General features: G+C 41.3%; 1 protein-coding gene across 2 annotated transcripts; it reads left to right on the top strand.

Moving 5' to 3' along the window:
* The first annotated feature begins 593 nt into the window (after positions 1-593).
* LOC100541465 (cytochrome P450 2J2-like) lies at positions 594-10265 on the top strand. Of its 2 annotated transcripts, none has more exons than XM_085233027.1 (9): positions 594-875; positions 2024-2186; positions 2763-2912; positions 3774-3934; positions 4666-4842; positions 5951-6092; positions 7582-7769; positions 8130-8267; positions 9383-10265. In XM_085233027.1, the coding sequence occupies exons 1-9, from the start codon at positions 705-707 to the stop codon at positions 9482-9484; spliced, it is 1392 nt and encodes a 463-aa protein (XP_085089153.1). In that variant the 5' UTR covers positions 594-704; the 3' UTR covers positions 9485-10265. The 2 variants fall into 2 exon arrangements, with proteins under 2 accessions (XP_085089153.1, XP_003209210.1); XM_003209162.5 differs by having other exon boundaries at positions 595-875; positions 8130-8271.
* The last annotated feature ends 3120 nt before the right edge of the window (positions 10266-13385 follow it).

The following is a 13385-nucleotide window of genomic DNA, read 5'->3' as shown; positions in this document are numbered from 1 at the left end:
GGATTTTTGACACGTTCTGTAAACTTACTGACAACTGGTCCTCATAGCCAGGACTCTGAAACTCTGATTGAAACTGTAGAAAATAAACCAAGGATAACAAAACCCTTAACAGAAGTGATGTACTCAAAAATAGAAATTATTAGCAATTAGAAATTTATATTTAATTGTTAGATACAGCATAATTTTTATGTTTTGGCATTGTGATGTATGTTTGTAAACATTATCTTTGTGTCATTAATCCTCACTTGAGGAAAATGCTATTCGTGTACTGGCAGACAAATCCAAATTTGCAACTACATGTAAAGATAAATAATATTTGAGACTAAAACACCTAAGTCTAAGTCTAACCTACTATTTACATTTTGGCATGTAACTCTCATCATCTGAATTCAGTAATTAGGAGATGAACAACTATGTATATTTTTAAGGTTCCCAAGGCTTCAGCAGAAGTCATTCCATGTTTTCAGGTTCTGGCTACCTACAGACAGGTTGGTAGCCTCTGGTCAGCCATCAGTCTGATATATCTCAGTAATGGGAATAGATGGGGTGCCAGAAAAGGGTAGGCAGTGATAAAGAGGGAGGGACAGAGGGAGGGAAAGAACTGAGACTCTACAGGACTCAGTCTGCAAAGAGTACTGGCATAACGAGGAGGAAGATCACCTTTCCCAAGCTCCAGTACTCTAAGCTGAAAAATCAGCTCTGAAATGCTGACAATTAGTCAAGCTTTCGTCATTTTAATAATTTTTTTATTAAGTGTTCAGTTTCTCAAACTGCAAAAGGCACGCCAGCAATTCCCTCCTGGACCAACTCCTCTCCCATTGCTTGGAAACTTGTTGCACTTGAACTTTCAGTTTCATCGGGATCTTCTGATGGAGGTATTTATTTTCAGATACTCCTAATTGGTTAATTTTTGTCACAACTTAAAGCTGATAAGTTAGCAACCAAATGATATTTTTAACTCTTAGGAGAGGAGCAGACAAAGTTTGAATCATAGAATATCTTGAGTTGGAAGGGACCCCATAGGGATCATTGACTCCAACTCATCTTTATATATATGTATAAAGATGAACTTGATTCCTATATTCAGGTTAGGAAATGAGCTGGCTTCACAATAAGCTCATTCCTCAGTGATTCTTAAGAATCAAACAAACAAACTTGTGGATAGGGTTTCTGACTCATTATTTAGCTAGGAGAATACTGAGTTAAAAAGATGCTTCTCCACTGCTGATAACTCAGCAGGGAGGTGTCACTGCCTATAACAGGGGAGCTGAAACTAGATGATCTTAAATGTGCCTTTCAATCCAAACCATTCTATGATTCCATGATTCTAACTCCAAATGAGTTACTTGAGGAGAAATAAGTGACTGCTGTGACCAACTGGATGTAATTCTGATGGTGCCTTACACAGAATCTACCATCTTTTCTGTATCACTTTGGGAGTAGAGTCCCATTCTTGCATGAAGCTCTTTTTCCATTATTAACTGAATTTCTTCTGTCATACTCTTGTCTCTGCTTGGGGGTTTCTACTGCCTCCAATGGTCAGTGCCCTAATATTGTGACTTAGCTGCAACACACTGCAGAGCTGGTGACTAATTTGTGGTTCCACCTTCTCTCCTGGAGCACACAGAGGAAGCAGGTTTAATCAGTTGGTTTTCCTCTTGCAACAGAAGGGTTACCTGGAGGCGCAGAACCTCTGAGATGTGCACAGTGTGGCTGTTCTATTAACTAGTACAAACTTTGGGACTGGAGATGACACAACCTAAAATACGAATTTTCTTTGTTTCGGCACCATGTTGCTGCAGCCAGTGCTTTGAAAGGAAAGTCACTTCCTCAGGGTAATTAAAATTGGCTACTGAAAGCCTCAATCTCAGAAAAGCAAGTCTGCTTCTAGCTGTAAATCTATTCATAGGGATGATGTTCACAGCATAAAACTGCCCATTTGGCCAGTGAATACCAAGTGTGGTATCTACTGGAGGTGTATGGAGCTTCACATGTTCTCTTCTGGCAACTTTCCCATCTACAGCTGGCAAAAACTTATGGCAACATATATACCTTGTGGTTTGGGTGGACCCCGGTGATCATACTGAATGGATTTCAAGCAGTGAAGGATGGCATGACGACACACCCTGAAGATGTTGCTGGGAGAATGGTATCTCCTTTCCTCAGAGCAATGGCCAAAGGAAAAGGTGAGATTTTCCTTCACGAGGATAAATAATGCAGAGTAATGTTGACTTTGCAACCACTTCTGCCTCAGCCTTGTCAAACCCTCTACCCTCTCAGTCAGAATGCTCTTCCAATGGATACTGCCCAAATCCCCTGCTAGCCCTCATGCATAGCATGCCCTTCATCGTGATGCATTTTATCCTGAGCTTTCCCAAGCCTGGGAAACACTCCAAATCAGGTATTTCTAGGTGACTTTTTTCTCTGTGTTCAAGATGTGTGCAATCCTAGCTCAGGACTTGGAAATCTTTCTCTCTTCGTGGAATAATCCATCCTGCTGCAAGGGATTTTGCTGCACGTTACATGAACACAAAGCATCCTGGTAGGTTTGGCAACTATATGTAATACATGTGGCTGCCAAACACCTTCCATGTAGTTTGGATATATTGGGCTATGATTTCTGATTACTGAAATTTGACCTCCTAAAGATACTTTTATCACAGTGTGTTTCCTGATTTACTCCATATATTTCACAATATACTATTTTTAAATGAATCGTTTGTGTCTATGGTAAATATTAATATGCCAGGGAATGCTCTCAGGTATTTTACTGGCAAGTGGTCGCTCGTGGAAGCAGCAGAGACGCTTTGGTATAATGACTCTACGCAACCTGGGAATGGGGAAAAAAGGCCTGGAGTACCGAGTGCAAGAGGAGGCTGCTCACCTGGTGGAGCTCTTTAGGAACCTGAAAGGTATCTATCTGCTATGAGATTAGACACTTTTCAGTCCTGGATCCATACCTTCAGTATGAAAGCTTACCCTCTTTCTAGGGTCAGAGTGAGTACAGAATGGGATATCCAAACTCCCTGAAGCCTGAAGAGCAGACTCAGTCTATTATTACAAGTGGGAATTTCTTAAAAAGCTCTTTCTAAACTTACTGAAGTAGCAAGCTTCTGAAATCCCTCTTTCTTGGGTTTATCATTTATATATCACTTACTGAATGAACAATAACATGGTGTCATTGAATTGTGTGGCAAAGTTAATCATGGCTTTTCCACAGTAGGTAACTAAAGAGTATTGCAGAGATGAGTCCTCTTTCTAAATCCCAACGATTCCAAGTGCCATGACATAAATTGGGGATTTTAGTGTCTGGCTAAATAACTATTGGCAAGAGAACCAAAAGCAGGAGGTGAGAGCAGAACTTCAGCAGATGATCTGGCTCGGTGTAGCATCCAAGCCAGGATCACTTCCATCCAAAAAAATTTTTGACAGATGTCTGTCTCATATCTTTAAAAAAAAAAAAATCATCAGAAATAACTACAGTTTCAGATGTAGAGAGTATATAAACATTTTGTTACTTCGCAGTTTCTTTCCATCTATTCTGCCTCTTTGGACTTCCCTAGCACAGGAAGGGCTATGAGACTGTTTTAGAGCTATGCTCAAAGACTATGTATTATTTTTGTGAATACACATTTATGCCACGTCCGTCCCCATTCATGCCCCAGCTCAATAAATGGAGAATTTTATGCAATCTCTATTAATCTCTTGTTCTGTTTGTGTAAGGAACAACTGAAGAAAACACTGAAAGTGAACTCTAGTTACTATGTTTGCAGGAAGACCTATGGATCCTTCTTTTCCTCTTTTCCATTCTATTTCAAATGTAATCTGTGCTGTGGTTTTTGGATATCACTTTTCTGATGAGGACAAAACCTTCCACGAGCTGATCAGTGCCACAGAGAAGATATTTAGTTTTGCAGGCAGCTTCATTTATCAGGTGCGTAAATAACAGGTTGTTTTTTTCTGAACTAGGTCAAAAATGAAAGGGCAGTTACAAAAATAGGTCTTCAGTAAATGAAGAACTATTTGCAACAGTACAAAAACAATATATATGTTCTCTGACAGTCCCAAGATTCAAGTTTTGTCTGAGATTTTTTGTTAGATAGCCCCCATAAGATACAACGAAGGCCAACTTTGCATCCAAATTTTCTCCATTAGTTACATTTTGATGTTTGCATCAGTGAATAAACTGGGTTATGGGGATTTTCAATGGCATGACAAATTCCACTGATATTTGAGTTTTATAGGAAAAAGGAAACCAAAATGTTGATGAGGTAGTAAACCTTCAACAAATCTATCATGTGATAGTAACGCTATTCAGGTCACCTGTAGTAAAGCTGCTATTTAAGCAGATAGAAGGAAAGTCTCTCTAGTCCTGTCTCAGTAACATGGAAGGCTTCAGACAAGGTTCAGGATATCCTCTAAAACTGCACAGTGCAAAGACAAATTATAAACCGTGTCAGGAAGTAATGAGACAAATGTCTGCTACAAGCTTATAACATTCCAGTCCAAAGGTTTAGGGAAAAGAGACTGGTGTAAACTAACAGAAAACAGGATGAAAAGGCAAACAGGACCCTTGAGTGTTTCCAGCAATACCTTCCCTTAGATCCAGAGAAGTGTCTTACTGGGTTCTGGTGTATAACTACCGCTGGTGTGTCACTCCTGCAGCTGTATGAAATCCTCCCCTGGCTGATGTGCCGTCTCCCCGGTCCTCATAAGAGGGTGTTGTCTTGCTATGATGTATTGAGTTCTTTTTCAAGGATGGAGGTCAGAAGACATGTGGAGAGAGGGACACCAGATGAACCGCGGGATTTCATTGACTTTTATCTGGCTGAGATAGAGAAAGTAAGTGTTCATCTGCCTGGTTGCACACTGATGGAGTATGTAAAGCCAAACAGACAAGGAAATCAGCTATTCTGAAGCCTTATCATAGTCTGTTGTATTTCATAGGCTTGCTTACACAAACAATGTCATAATAAACCTGTTTCTTTTCCTCCCTGCCCATGTTATTCATTTCTCTAGCAGGAAGTGTCCCATGAGCAAAAGAAGCTCTGTTAAGGACACAGAGTTTTCCGATTCAAACTTTGTCATTTTGGAATACCTTTGGAAGCTAAGAAGCAACTTGAGATACCTAAGAAATATCTCCTGGAGGTGATGATGTATATGTAGCTACTACCTCTGGTCATCATCTTTCAGCTAGTCAGGCTGCCATGTTCTCAGTGTTGGCACATGGGCTCAGGAAGGTCATACATCCTTTTTACAATAGATATGAGTGACTCTTAGAAGATTTACTAAAATAAACACTTTAGAGGCAAAGATGCATCTTTTTATCTGAATTTTCTCTACCGGTTTTCTATTTTACTCACTATAAGAAAAAATACTTGGATACCTTTCTTCCACCACTTGACATCTATCCTAAACTGAGAGAGGACACGATTGTCATGATCTCTTGTTAAGATTCTTTTATTCAGATGCTTTATTCTTCATTATTTACTGCACTGTTTGATGTCTTACTGTTGAGACCAAGGCACAGAGTGACACACTGTGGGCCACATGTTTAGAAGTCCACTCTGGACAAACTGTAAAAGCTGCTGCTACTTTTTTCATAGAATCCTAGAATTGTTAAGTTTGGAAAAGACCTCTAAGATCACCAAATCCAACCATTCACGTACCACCAATATTGCCCAATAAACCTCATCCCCAAGTCAACAGGCATAAGCCTGCCTGTTTCTTTTTATTCTCCTATTTACAATGACATAATATTTCATCTCATGAAAAAGAGCAATGCAGACTTACAATGTACATTCGAGAAATGGTTCATCTCTTAGTACTTGTCAAAAACTGTAACTTTGAATATTCTTTGTGCATGTTTCTCAGCTGCTTCTCAGGCAGAAGACATGAAGGATGATCTAACTTTTATGGTTTAACTTCAACTTTTTATCATAATCTACAGTCTAAAGATGAGGACAAGCCCAAGTATGATGAAGACAACTTGGTGCATGTTATAAATGATCTTTTCCTCGGTGGATCAGAGACCTCAAGCACAACCTTGTACTGGGGATTGCTCTATATGGTAGTCTATCCAGATATCCAAGGTGAGAGGGGTTCTTGCTGTGAGATGCTGTGAGATACTGTGAGTACAACTAGTGTTAATGATGGAATGTAAAGAGTTGAATGCACAAAAGCCATTAGATGAGCTTGGCTCTGACCTTCTGAGAACACTAAAGCCAACTTGCTAAAATTACAGCAGAAGAAGAAAACAGAGCCCTCCTCTGAGCTGACCAAACCAGGTGGCTGAATGGTTCTCTTCCATTTCTGGCACAGCACAGTGCTAAGCACACCAATACTCCTAACATGCCATCGGATTGCTTGATCTCTTACTGGCTAAACTAGTTGGTCAAACTTTGGCAAGTTTTAAAGGGCTGCCAGCTGCCCTAAGGAAGGCTTGTGGTTCTGACAGAATCAGCTGTCTCATCCTGTATCTTTCCCCTAAAGAAAAAGGTGGAGATGTGCAAGGTAATCGGCACAGTGCAAAACCATTCACCTGTTTGAAGAGCACAGTGAATCCTTGTCTCTGCTGAGTGCTTCAGCAAAGCACAAGTTGAGGCAGCGAGCATTCATGGAATATGGGTGGCCTCAAGATTTTAGTAAAGCCTATTCTATGTGTAACCAGCCAATGGTATTATCATTTCATTTTAAATAACCACTAATGATTATTTAGGAGAAAACAAAGCGTGAGTGTGGAACATCTGCAAGAGACAGAAAGATTGCAGATGCAGAACAAGGAGTTTAAGGGGAGAAGTCTGGCTACCTGATGTGTAGAGACATTTTCAAGCAAAAGCTGCTGACAGTACACGCAGACTGCATCTGTTTTGGTTAATACTGCAAAAGAGATTGCTCATCTAACACCAATTCCATGAATGACTGTAGTTCCAGGCTGAGTCTCCTCCATCTTACACCTATGCTTGGAGGAGAAAGGCTATGGCCAGGGCTTAAGAAGGACTCCTGGTGTTGGTGGTTCTTCCATCTGCTCTGCTCACACACTGAAAGTGAGGGAGATCCCCATGTTCCCACAACCTCTGCAGGAGGCAGAAAAGGCTGTCATTGTACGCATATTTGGGCTCAAGATTTTAGGCTGATTCTGGTGGTGTTTGTTCAGTGTTGCCATACTTAGACCAACTCTGCTTAACTCCTCTCATGCACTGAGAGTATCCAAGACGTTTGTGTACATTTTGAAAGAAAGATTTAGATTTTGAGATAAAGGAAACCAAGCAATCCCTAAATACCTTCAAAATCTGAAGCTGAGTGACATGCCCTACACTAACCAAAGATGCAGAGAGAGAAACATCAGAGCTGGGATAAGTACAGTGTGGTCCTTGCTTATGATTCTGGGCCACGCAGTTTTTGTTGTTGTTTTGTTTTTCTCTTGAGTTTTACTTTCATATATTAAAGTGAGATATTGTATGTTAAAGACTTCATGTACTATGCTGAAATACTGAATTTTCCTATTTCTCTAAGAAAAAGAGAGCAATTGAAACATTTGGTGCATTTTTCCCATCTCAAATGGTGAATATTTCTTCATAGAGAAAGTGCAGAAGGAGCTGGATGCTGTTTTGGATCCCTCTCAGACGATCTGCTATGAGCATCGGAAAAAGCTGCCCTATACGAATGCTGTGATTCACGAGATCCAGCGCTTCAGCAACATTGTCTTTGTTGGTCTGCCCAGGGTGTGTGTGAGGAACACAACATTGCTGGGTTACCCTGTCAAGAAGGTATGGATATTTCAATTTAACATCACCTCTTCCTCCTATAAACTGTTCTCCACATAACCCAGGAGTATGCCCCCTGGGTTACCTGCTGTGGGTTACACTAGAAGTGTCATTAGAACTAGCAGTAGAAGTGGTCACCATGATGCATTTGTACCAAAATCAATACTGTTAATTCCCACTGACATGGCTGCAGGGCTGGAACTGAAAATTTCCAGTAGAAAATGACTAACAGCTCCCATTTTCTAGGAGGATAATCCTCTAACCACGTGATATCTGCTCATTGAAAAGAAATGGCAACAAGGCAGTAGCAACTGATAGGTGAAGTGAGTGAACAGAACTGTATCAGTAGTTTCTTTCTTGCAGGGCACCATCGTTATTCCAAACATAGCATCTGTTCTCTATGATCCTGAGCAATGGGAGACACCTCGACAGTTCAACCCTGGCCATTTCCTGGATAAAGAAGGAAACTTTGTAAATCGAGAAGCATTCTTACCGTTCTCGGTAGGTAAGTACACCAGCAATTTGAGTGGCCCCAGTAGATTAGATGAAGGATACAGAAGTGTGAGTATTGCTTCAGACAGCACTTTATATCTCCACTATTTTCTGCTTTTAAAGCATAGTACTGATTTGTTATCTGCTGAGGGAGACAATTCTGTGCTGTCAGGCTCCAGAGTGCTCTTAGGATACTGCAGTGGGAATGCCACTTGAACACCTGAACTTCCTAGGTTTGTTGCATGTTGCAGTCATCCATTTGTGCTGATTTATTTTTCCTGTATTATTCTTCAGATGTATTTTTTTCCTGATAAGCAATGTGCCTCCTGTGTGCTGGAATTGCTTGCAATCCCTTCTACAGGAACAAGCTGAAAGAAAAAGAGAAATTCATCCTCATATACAAAGTTTCTAGTTACAGAACCAAAAACCCAGTTGCAAAATAAGGGAAGCAAGATAAAAGTACAGTTTGGGATCACATTCAGCAGTTAAGTTCTTACTCTGACAGTTTGGCTTTAGTATCTCTGCTGACGTAGCAAGGTAGTCTCTTAAATGCCTTCCTAGGAGTGGTTTCTTAGTGCAAATGGAATAGCTGGCTTTTGTTTTTCCTCTATTTGTCTGCTAATCTGGAAATGTGAATGTACTGTTAACTTGTTTTCTTTAATTTATATGGTTTCTGTGCTATTCATACCGCTGGTTCCAGGAAGGAACACTTGGCAATTAACAGTAGGCCTCTTGCTTTGCCTGCATATGACCAAGTTTTGTTCAGTTGCAAATGCTGTTGCTAGGTAATCTTGAACCAATGACTTTAAGTCACTAAGAAAGCATGTACAAACTACTGGCAGATTCTTTGGGTCTGACCATGAAGCTCAAAATGTCCTCTAAAAGGAAAGTCATTTTTGGCCATGTTGAGAAAGAAATGATGGTGATACCTCAGGGCTTTTCATTTGATGCCTCCTGACACTGGAAGGGAACTTTTTGAGAAAGAATTCAGGAAATTTTAGTTCTGTGGCTTTCAGGAACCTGCCCCTGAACAAAAGAGCTCCCTTTGCTTATGGCAAGAATGAAAAAAGTGACTGTCAAATAAGTTCCTAGATACTCACCGTCCTTGCCCTCTTCCTCCGCAGGGCACCGGGTGTGCTTGGGGGAGCATCTGGCAAGGACTGAGCTCTTCATCTTCTTTGCCAACCTGCTACGGGCATTCAGCTTCCGGCTCCCTGAGGGAGTGACGACGGTCAACACTGAGCCCATTTTTGGGGGCACGCTGCAGCCCCACCCATACAAGGTTTGTGCCATCCCACGCTAGGCTGCGGACATCACAGACCACCTTCACCTCAGTGAACTTCCTCTCAGATATAGAAACTGTCTTTGATCAACCAGTATATTGACATTAGCCTATCGCAGCACTGTTCAGAAAGTGGAGACAAGCCAAGATCCAGACCACCAACACTTCTGGTATGGTCCTTGTGAAGGTCCCAGGCATTCTTGCAAGGATCTATTATTTTTTTTTCCCTTTTGGAGAGCATCCAAAGAAAGACACTATGGCTCCCAGTTGTGAAGATTGCATTCTGTGCCTACCTGTCCTAGCCAAGTAGGATTGCCATGGTGCTCACTGTTCAGCAAACGTCAGTGTGATTAAACACAAGACCTCAGCAAGAGCTGAGCAGGTGTCATTTCTATGAGTGGTCTGACTTCAAGGCATCTGACTCTGGAAAGTGCACACTTAAAGGCCTACTTTGGTTTTACTATCATGAGACACTTTAATTTGTTGGCAGGTTGGAAATAAAAGAAAATAAAATGGAAACACATTGGAATATGAGTGCATTAATGTCTGAGTTTGAGGTAAGCATCTCCCACGGATAAGACAAAAAGAGTCAATGTGAAGTCAAATGAACTTAAATTTCACAGTTACTAACAGTGTGAATGTGTAACTCAGCAGTGTAATCATTGTTATAATGTATTGCCAGTTTATTTTGTCATTTTTAAAAATCTGTTTTTTATGATGTGGAATCATGCTGACTTTGTTTGGGTTACTACAAGGTTGGGACCTACAACTCTGTAGTCAGACCTTCCGCTCATTGAATGAACACAGTAACTGGCAGTAGAAGACCTTTATCAACCCTGCCTGGAAGAGCATAAATGTGGGGTGAGATATTCACTTTGCCAGTGGATTTCACTGCTAACTCTTCACAGCAGAGGAATGCAGAGGCTTTGGAAGGCAACATCTGGAGACTTCCTGAACACACAGATGTTTCCCATCTTTTCCGGGTCCTTCTCTTCATTATAGCCCATACTGTCCTTCCAGTCCTCCATTCAATCTCATTGCAATCTCTCCCTCACAATTTGCAGTTCCTGCTCCCATCCGCTCATTATCCACATAAACTCTATTTCAGGATTCGCCTTCTCTTTTGGTTTCCCACCACTTATATCCTTTCATCATACCAAGGTTCTGTCCCCTCTTACACTTTTCTGCACAAGTATTACAGACATATCAGTGATGAGCTGAAAACCACAACCAGTGATTTATAGGTGGCGTTTGGAAGATATCCTTTTTTCTTCTTTGTGGTTCTACACCATAAAAAGGACACTATAGTAACCACAGAGGCACTGGAGGTAGCTCAGAGTAAGAAAATATAAATGAAGATTTGATGCAGGAATTCTGAAAGATCTTTTTTCTAACATAGTTGCTCATAGGCACTGATCCCATTCAAGACAGACTGTTTAAGCATACAGCTGGAGGTGACAGCCAAGTTCATCTGTAGCTATGACAAGGCAAATTGCTGTAGTGTTCCTGAGTGCAAATCACTTTCGAAAAGGATTCAAATCTTGGAGTTCAGTAAAGCTATAATCCCTGCTATAAATTTAGGATTAAACTTGTATGAGGACCACAAATGTTTTTATACTGGGATATAAATTATTTGGAATTAAATCACTGTGGTAGATATGAACTTCCTATGTTTGAAATGGAGAAGAATGTTACTAAAAAGGAGTGATAGCTACTGAAAATCATGCTGAGATGGACCAGATCCTGGCACTGCTCCACCGCAACCCAGCAGGCTGGAAAGGAAATCAGAACAGTAGTGGGTTTCACAATAGCAATAAGTGCCATGAATAATCCCGCCTGCTGACTACACGCTATATCAATTACATCTCTTGCTGCCTTTGCCCACTCTTCTTGTCATCTTGCTACTCACTGAAGAGGCTTAATGAGAAGACACGTTCTCATGGACTGAAACATTATGTCCTCTGAGACTCTCTTAGAGAACAGCTCTGCTTTTCCTCCCAGAGTTCATTTTCCCTGTACTTGTACAGGGTTGCAGACACCCAGCTCCTAGACTGGCTGAGAGATGTGCAGAACATGGGGACAGAGCTGAAGTCATTCCAAGCCAGGTGCTGGAGAGATAGAAAAGCAGTGAGCAGTGGGACCGTGGAAGAAACCACTGCTTCCATGTTGTGCTGAGGGTTTTTATCCATAAGTGTTATTCCCAGGCATCCCTGGTTACTACTGTCCTTTAGCATTTTGTTGGTGGCTCCTAGAGGTGGACTCCATGTGCCCCAGTACAGTGAGCCATGAGAGCTTTGTGCCTGGCTGTGCTTGGCACAAAAAAAAAAAAAGCCAACCTGAAGGAAACTGGGTTGGCTCAATTGGCTTCCCTCATCCCCTGCCCACAGCCCTTCCCATTCCCCTACCTCTTCAAGTGCTGCATTATTTCCTGATTCCCTTGTCATCACTGGTTACAGACCCTAGGCACACACCTGCATTACACCATCAGAGATCTGCCAGGTAGGAAGGCATACACCCTGGTGCTGATGACTGGGGTGGTGTAACATTTAAGTGAAGTGACTAACCCTCCACCCCATCTATTTTTTAACATAATCAATGTCAACCACAGCCTCAAGTCTCTGAGTTGTGGTAGTTTTGTCATCCTTAATAATATGGTTTAGAAGAGTTTGAAACCAGTTTGCAGGCATTTATTCAAGTGAAAGATCCCCAGCTGGATCTATTGCTTTTTAAACCACTGCAATTCTTTTGGGAAAAAGCCAGATCATGTCACAAAACCGAGGAGGTGGCTGCTCTGCTTAATATTTGCAGGACAGCAGGAGTCTGAAAGCAGAAGCCTATCGAATTTATATTGCTGGACATGAAAGGAGAGAGCTGCTCAACTTTATATGGTGCCTAGTACTGCAAAGATTCCAGTTAAGGAAAACATAGCCAAGTTGTCCGATCCTGACATCCTCTACTCGTTTTCTTTTTCTTCTGTTTGTTTCATGGTAGGGTTTTCCAAGATAGCAATATTTCAGGCTAGATATTTGCAAAAATTTATTCTCAGGAAGAGTGGTGGTGCATTGGCACGGGCTGCCCCAGGAGGTGGTGGGGGAGTCACTGTCTCTGGATGTGACCCAGAACCATGGACGTGTGGCACTGAGGGACGTGGTCTAGAGCAGTCACACGCACGGGCTGATGGCTGGATTAGATGATCTTATTGGTCTTTCCAACCTTAATGATTCTATGCCTAACAACCATATGGTGTGTCGAACTTCAGGGCAAACTATTTATCCTGGCAAAAGGAGAAAGCAGCAAGTAGAGACAAAGAGAACCTTGTATAAAAGTTTGGTACAGTTTGCATCCCTCCGAAGATTAAAACCAAATGTTTTCTCTTCTGTTCAACGAGTTGTTTAGGAAAATAAATGGTGTGTGTCAAAGGCTCAGGGTATGTTGTCCCTGTTGATGCTCCTGCGTATGAAATTGTGAATCAATTGCTTATAGTGGGGGAAACTGACATTGATGGGATTCCACTTTGAAAAAACCTTCTGTTGTACAAGCCTAGCACATTTGGGAATTTTTTTCTGTAGTTTTAAGGCCTAAAAAATAGTGTGTGCACAGGAGCCAACAGAAGAAGAAACATTCACCATCTCTCCAATGGAAGGTATCAAATGCAACACAGATGGAAATTGCTTAAAAGAACCAGAAGGAGTGGCACTGCACATCTTGTGGGTAAGCTATTTAACTCCTCACTGCTGAAAGTTCTGAACATTTGCTTCTGTTCAAATTTAATCGGATGAATTTTCAGCAGGAAAATTCCCTTTGGGCTCTTTCACACCAATGCAGTGCTTCTCATTTGTCCCGTT

Source organism: Meleagris gallopavo, chromosome 11 (assembly GCF_905368555.1).
Source record: "Meleagris gallopavo chromosome 11, MGAL_WU_HG_1.1, whole genome shotgun sequence".
Lineage (NCBI taxonomy): Eukaryota > Metazoa > Chordata > Aves > Galliformes > Phasianidae > Meleagris > Meleagris gallopavo.
This window is presented reverse-complemented; position numbering and strand designations above follow the sequence as displayed.